We start from the raw sequence: 8024 nt of genomic DNA on the forward strand, positions 1-8024 counted from the left end.
ATTAGCAACCCTTAACAGATATCCAGCCTTGCTTCACTCTCTTTCACCACCTCACACACACTTCACCTCACCTTACAACCTTCAATCCATTTTGCGTGTAGAAGAGGCCTCCTTTTATAGGCCAAAATGGGTTGCCCTCTCTGAGCCCTCTCTCATGAGAGACAACCGTGTGTAGCTGCACTTCTGTAGACAAGTTCAAGTAGAACTCTCCCATGCACCCATGTGTGTTTGTCCTTAGGTAGACAAGTTCTCCTAGAAATCAACCACCATCGACCGTTGAACATTGACCATCGGCCATAGACTTTTGGCTATCGGCCAACCAGCCATTGACCATCGACCATCGGTCAACTGGCCACACTGATCGATCCTTTTCTAGTCTCTTTTGGCTGCCATCCGGCCACAATCTTCTGGCAAAAAGGAATATTTTGGGGGTATGAATTTTTGGTTTTTTGGCGAGTGATTTTTCTCACACATGATGGCTTCTCCTCATAACAGGGACCTTAGAAATGCACAATTTTTAGAATAAAAATTACAAGGGGTGAATCAGGCTCCATACTTAACAATCTCCCACTTGGAGATTGATCTCCACGCCAAGCCTATGATTGCTTTCCATTCTGGCTTCTTATCCTTGAATGCCAATTGAAGATGAGAGAAAACTCAACCTCTTCTTGTTAACCACCTTTGTTAACATGTCTGCAGGATTCTTGGTTGTGTGCACCGTTCCAAGCCTTGCTTGTCCTTCTTTCAAAAGAGTACGTATGAAATGATATCTCACCTCTATATGCTTCGTCCTTGAGTGAAAGGCTGAATTCTTTGCAATATGAATAGCACTTTGACTGCTGTCACTACATAAGACACAATTGTCATGCTTGTATCCAAGCTCCTTCAAGAATCTGTGAATCCACAAAATCTCTTTGCTAGCCTCCATAAGAGCTACATATTTTGCTTATGTGGTAGAAAGTGAGACCACTTTTTTCAACTTTGAAGCCCAACTTACTCATGTGCCTCTAATTGTAAAGATGTAGCCAATAGTGCTCTTTCGTGTATCTTTGTCATCTGCCATATCTGCATCAGCATACCCTTGCAAGAAAATGTAAGTGCCTCCAAAACGCAAAGCATTCATGGTTGTCCCCTTTAGATACCTAAATATCTACTTCACACCTTGCCAATGTTCTTTACCTGGATTATCCATGAACCTACTCACAACTCCCACTGTGTGTGCAATATCTGGCCTTATCCAGACCATAGTGTACATTAGAGAACCTACCACTATAGCATATGAAACTTTAGACATATAAAGTATCTCTTCTTGTGTTTTTGGACACATATCATTGGTTAGTGTAAAGTGACTTGTTAGGCCTAGGGTAAGACCGGGCATGCGAAGGACCAGGACGGAGCCATGCGGTCAAGGGGGCCCTATTATTAGCAAGGCAGGGCCTATATAGGGCATGGTTGGGTGGAGAGTTGCAAACTCTAGTCCCCTCAGTCTCACATTGGTATGAAAGCTCAGGGGAGGGGAGAGCCATGGAGGAGGGAAGGAGATGGGTCGAGCTGCTTTGCATGGTGATGCATGTCATCTGTGTGTGTGTGTGTGTGTGTGTGTGTAAGTTCCATGGAGAATGTCATGGGCAAGATCCCTTGGAGGGTGGAGCATCTAAGGAGGAGGTGACCGTGTGCTGAGCCTCCTGGTTGAGGCAAGTTGTTGGAGACCATTGCAGAATCTGAAACGACTAAGCTCGTTGAGAGCACATGACAAAGGGGGAGACTTTTCATCTCTGTTGGCGAGTGCTACGGAGCACCTTTTACCTCCCTCTCTCCCTCCAAAGCCTACAACTCTTGCAGAGAACGCCATCGCCCGTTTTTTTTTGGACAAGGCGGTTGTTTGAAGTGGGCTTTAACCCTAGAATGCAAAGTGGGGTGCATGCCCACCTCGGGCATGCCCTCTACAAAGGTTTGTGAAGAGTTGGTTGGGAATTAGATGACTCTAAGATAGCGATGCTCGATTTCAACAAGCAAAATTTTCTACATCCATCGTTATTCATTAAGTGCTTGGTGACAAACCTCGGCACTCATAGGGGGGCACCAAAAATTCTATAAATAGTCAACGTCAGTAGCATGAAAGATGCAAAGCAACACATTCAACAAGGGATCGGATGTCGGCTCGACACGGATCCCTCAAAGTTCCACAGCTTCATGATGTATCAAAATTGACAAAGGTGTCAAGGTTCAAAGGACGGCCGCATGTGTTATCCATGCACGGTTTGTAAGAAACATTATGTCACAGTTCAAGTACAACAAGCTTTCCAAAGCTTATCGAAAAAGGACAGCAAGACCAAGGAGAAATTGGCATTAGTGTGATTTTGCGTGACAATTTCTCATGAAGTTGATACATGTGGCTATGGCATGCAAAGAATATGTGCATTGCCATGGACATTCTTCCATGCTTGTGGAATTTCAGCACTCAAGGCACAAGCAAGGCTTGTAAGCATTACCAAAAGCATGATATTTTGTTTTCAAACTCACTGTGTGCAACAACCAATCACAATCAAGCAAGTCTTGAGTGAGAAATGATCTCGTTTAAAAGCAAGGTTTCTTCCCATGCCTAGAAAAGGCCATGATACGGTAGTGATTGAGAATCTCACCGAGATGAGCACGGCTTATTGCTTGCCTTGATGAAGGAGGGATAGATACTTGGCAAGGCCGACCATTAACTACTATTCCAAGAAGTTGTGAAGCAAGTTTGCTAGCGCATGGCTCCTAGGCAAGTTGTCAGTGATGCACTCAGACAAGGATATGATCCAACCATTGTCGGCAAGCGTAGTGACAAGTACATACGATACAGTATTGAGAAAGTACGCTTTGTTTATGCAATTACTATCCATATTTAATGCTTCCAAACACGTAGGAGCAAAGTATTTTGGGCCCGTAGTGTCCAACATACATTCCTACATTATACAATTACGGACCTATATGTAGTGTTTGGTACATGTTGTCACATGGTCTAGGAACTCAGGGAGTTTGGTTTAGCCAGCATGGAGCAAGGTTAAAGAGGGTCCCTCTCACTCCCATCATAGAGTGTTTGCAATTACCTCCGCACCCAAGTACATCTCGTACTCGAAGGATGTTCTTTTTTCAGCCATCCTTAGTTGAGACATGTTATGCGGTGTCTATATCAACTCACACTGATCTATCTTCTATGATAGATGAGTATGCTACTAATCCCAACTTTAGAGACATAATGTCAGCCCTTGCATTGGGGAAGAAAGAAGAACCATTCACCTTGCAGGATGGTTATCTTCTCCATGGTAATATGCTATGTGTTACCCACTCCCTACGTGAGAAATTCATGTATGGATTCCATGCTCCTCCCTATGCGGGTCATAGAGGCATTCAACCTACTCTTCGAGGAATAGAGACGTACTTCTATTGGCCTACCATGAAACTAGACATACAAGAGTATGTTTCAAAATGTGTGGTATGCCAAAAGACCAAATATGATAGAGGGAAGCAACCTGGATTACTCCAACCATTGTCAGTCCCTAATTCACCATGGGAGAGTATATCCATGGATTTTATCTTTGGATTACCCAAGTCTATCCATGGGAATACGGGAATATGGAAAATAGTTGACAGGTTTAGCAAGCAAGCACACTTTATTCCTATCAAAAAGACTATTAAGGCACACCAAATGACAACTCTCTTCATATCTCACATTTTCAAACACCATGGATTGCCAATATCCATCGTGTCGGATAGAGATCCTAGAATGACCAGTAATTTTGGGATAGGTCTCTTTGAAAGTCTAGGTACAAGATTGAATTTCTCTTTGGCCTATCACCCACAAACGGATGGCCAAAGTGAGATAGCCAATCTTACAATACTTGATATACTAAAGACTTATGTTACAAAATTACATCAACACTCACAATGGGAAAAGTACTTACCCCTTGTAGAGTTTGCGTACAATAATATTGTCCATACTACTACGGGGAAGGCACCTTTTGAGATCATAGAGGTAAGACCTAAAAGTCCCTTGCTACTTAAAGTACATGGGAAGATCTTCGTTGTCGATGAGTATAGCCGTGACCTACAAGAATCTTTCTAAAAGATTAAGGAGGCTATATCTATCTCTAAACAAAGGCAAAAGTTACTGTTGATAAGCACAGAAGGGCCTTAATGTTCAAGGAAAATGATTGGGTTTTACTTAAGTTTCCCAAGGCTCGATTGAGACAAACAACGGGCCATAATCCTATGGGCCATCAAAAGTATTATGCTAAACTAGCAAAAAGATACTATGGTCCATTTCAAAGCTTGAAGCCAATCAATGACATGGCTTATCAACTCAAGTTTCCCAACCATTGGCTCATACACAATGCTTTTCATGTGAGCCTACTTAATCCCTACAAAGGAGAGCCACCAAAAGAACCAATTATTGAAGACCGCACAAGTATCAAAGACCAAGAAGAGGTGCTACAACCCGAAGATATCCTTCGGCATGAAGACAAGGTACTATGACATGGTAAGATTATCCCCGATGATATCTTATTAAGTTCAAAAATTATCCTTTTGAAGATGCTAGATGGATGCAAGGAATACCGCTTAAGGATAGTATGAACCTTTTCAATGCTTACAATGCTACATTAGAGTAAGCAGATGTACATGTTTTTTTTAAATGATCAATGTTTTTGTCTTATAAGAATAATTCTCTTTTTATTGTGCACAAATTTAAGTAGTATTCATGCTTAGATTCATGTTTGTGATGACGATGTCTCTCAAACACCAAGTAGAATTTGTCACTCTATTTTAGGTCTCCCAAGCCCCAAATGGATTAGTCATCCATCTTGGCATGATGTTGTAGGGTAAAAAGGGATCCTCTACCCGCTAAGAAACATCAAATAATGGATAAGGCTTTATCTCTTCTACCTCATAGTCGAGGACGACTATGGTTTCAAGAGAGAGGTAATGTAATAAAATCTAATATCTAACCAACCCAAATGATTTTCTCATATCAAACTGATCATTTAATGTGGGAGAATAAATGAGAACAAGGGTTAGAATATAGACATGTGCTTATGGATATATCTCAACACGGGGCCAAGCTTAAAGGGTCCATGGACTGTCAAAGATCAAGTCTAGCTAATGGAGCTTAAAGACCTTAGGGTTAGCTTCATTAAAGACCTCCAAATGTTAGTGTTAAAAGTCCTTTGACCTTAGACGACCTTAGGCGAGCTAGGCTTGTGATTGAGGTGGGAACCCAACCCAAGCTTGAGGTGCTTGTTGTGCTTGATGACTAAGGTGCTTGAGGTGCTTGTCATGCTTGAGGTGCTAGGATTGAGCTTGAGGTGGGAACCTTCTTCAAGCTTGATAGGGTTGTGCTTGAGGTTGGAACCTTCTCCAAGCATGAGGGGCTTAAGGTGTGGGTTGCAAGATGACAATGCTGCTTGCTCTTGAACTTTTCAGGCAAGCAGAACAGCAAGTCCAATTGACTTTGACATTATGCATTGCAGTTGTTTGCAATAAGGTTGCTTTTGCTAGCTTCATGCGTGTGATACTAAGATCATTGTTTTGGGTATCTTTTTTTGATAGACTGCAAATGCCACACCTTTCGCATATGGAAATGTTGTGAGGTGTGATGTTACATTTCTCTTGCCAAGCCTCATAAATATGTTGCACACTAAACCATGAAGATGCAACAGGATAGAGTATGACTTTTCGTCTATTCATAGATTGAAAAGTAACGTATTCCCGGTGTTTTTTGCGGGTAGCACGTAGCGTAGTAGCGAGTGCCATTAAGAAGGCCTGCACTTAAATGCAACTATGTAAACAACAGATATAAATTAGTCCGATTCAAATTAGAAGGGACTAATATAATGAAATTGGACGACCAAAAAAAAGAAGAAGGGATGAATATAATGGAAGTAGGCAACAAATCAATATTCAAAGAACTATTGCAAACCATAATGGAACTTTTAGCTAATACTGAAGAAGGGCATGCTAATGTTAGAGACAAGTTGGAAGAAAAGAATAGAATCTCTATTAGAAGTAAAAAGAGCTTGGTAGTTGCGATAAATTTTCTAGCCTCAACGGAAAAAAGAAATACTCATTTCAGAGATGGGACGCAAGCATTGTTCGGGGTGCACATGCAGATGTTCTAGATCTTTATCTAGATTAGCGAGCGTCTTTCTTTCGGACGGATTCTCCAGAAGATAGGCATTGTTGATTATATTCTATATGGATTCAACCTCGATAGCAGTGCTTGTTTGCATCAAGTCAAGCTTGTAATACACACAAAATTCGTTGCAAAAAATACCGAGCTGATTGATGACCCATGCAAGTGCATATACATCGGTTGATGTGCTCCAAGGGCATGTAGATCTGGTATTCAGTAGTTCAGCTGCTCGCCAAGGCCTTTTGGCATGCTCTTTTGGCTTATGAATATTTGTTGGTCTTCTCTCATACGGTGGTCGAAGGGCAAGACCCCAATCTATAATGCCTACACTTGGTATTCCCTCTCTGGTGAAGTCTAGCATAATTTTCCAAGGGTGAAGGTCATTGTGAATAACTCCATTGTCATGCGCAAATGCCAAAGCTTTTATTAGTGCATGAATTAAAGATGAAGCATGGTTGATGATAAGCCTGCATTGCTGCAACTCCAGTTCAGTTGGTTTTTTGTGTTTTTGATCACCAATGGCAAGTACAATTTCACTGATGCTTCCAGAAGGTGTAGGCACACACTCCATCAAATCGCCAAGGGAAGATCCATTGAAATAAAGAAATATAAGTATCCATGGTGATTGAATTGTATGTGCAAGAGCGCGCACAATACCTCGGTGATTGAGGTCAACACTGCTCTCGATTGCGAATGATTTGAATTGTTGTTTTTCTTGGCCTTTGAATTCCTTACAACAGTACATATTGCTGGAAGAAAGAAAAGAAATCCCTTCGATCTTGCATTCATAAGTGTTTCCATATGATCCAGATCCTAGTTTCCTTCCTCGTTTTATAGCCTCAAATAGAATGCCCAAGGTGACAAAGCAAAATGAGTTTAATACAGTTTTTTGAATGTGCAAACCAGACATTGATCCTTTGGTATCTCGAAGGGTCTCCTTCCGCAATTTCTTACTGAAGGTGTTTTGTGTGTCAATATTCCTTGCGCGAGTGGATTTTTCCTTTTCAACCTTCTAGCAGTTATACCAATGTTGTAATTTCTCCATTTGTATGTCCTCTGGTAAGTCAGCTCGCAGGTCGATATCACATTTTGGCATATCTCCAACAATGCTAAAGAGAAGGTGGTGCACGGCACTAATATCTGCACCCTCAAACTTCAAGGCTGTTGAGCGGACTACTTCAGAGACCAAGGTTTGCAAGCGCCGCTCATCTCGCAAGGTTGTTGTTATCTCGTCCAATGTGAGGGCATTCACTACACGCACTAATTGTGTGCGTAATCTCTTTTTCAATTGCACTGCTTGTTCGGGGAGCATTTTACCTACAACCATTGAAATGACATTATGATGTATTGGCGAGAGCATTTATCACTTCATAGCTCAAAAGGGGAGCTAGATTTCTTGCAGAAATGACAAGTATTGTATTGACAAGGAGGAGGGAATGGAAATCAATAAATTAGTGTATATAAATAAATTTTGTAAATGACATCAAATAGTTGATAAAGCAGTGCAACATGTTCGGTCAAGATCCATGCTCGTAACCTAGGACGGGCCCTCCACGTACAAACTAATAGGAACTGCAATTGTTTCACATTGGATGGCGTGCTAAGGGTAACGACTAATGGAAATTGTACTCCTACAATGGGAACTAACAGAAAGTGGCTCCATTAGGCACAACGACATGGGGGGTCAAAATGGTAGCCAATGTTGTAGTACGGGATCCGATCTTTGTAGTCAACAAAGTAAACAATGGAATTCTATAACTAAATGCAACTTTACAGTTTAAAATGGCGGTGTGTACAAATGAGGCAATCACCACAGGGTGTCTGGATGGGAGACAACGACATTTGCAATCGACAG

At 41.5% G+C, this 8024-nt stretch overlaps 1 protein-coding gene across 1 annotated transcript; it reads right to left on the minus strand.

Annotated features, from left to right (window-relative positions):
- Nucleotides 1-6227: 6227 nt before the first annotated feature.
- Nucleotides 6228-7079, minus strand: LOC147447373 (uncharacterized). Its single transcript, XM_086523611.1, has one exon. The coding sequence runs from the start codon at nucleotides 7077-7079 to the stop codon at nucleotides 6228-6230; it is 852 nt and encodes a 283-aa protein (XP_086379737.1).
- Nucleotides 7080-8024: the final 945 nt, after the last annotated feature.

Source organism: Adiantum capillus-veneris, chromosome 11 (assembly GCF_014529385.1).
Source record: "Adiantum capillus-veneris isolate H3 chromosome 11, ASM1452938v2, whole genome shotgun sequence".
In the NCBI taxonomy this organism is placed as follows: domain Eukaryota; kingdom Viridiplantae; phylum Streptophyta; class Polypodiopsida; order Polypodiales; family Pteridaceae; genus Adiantum; species Adiantum capillus-veneris.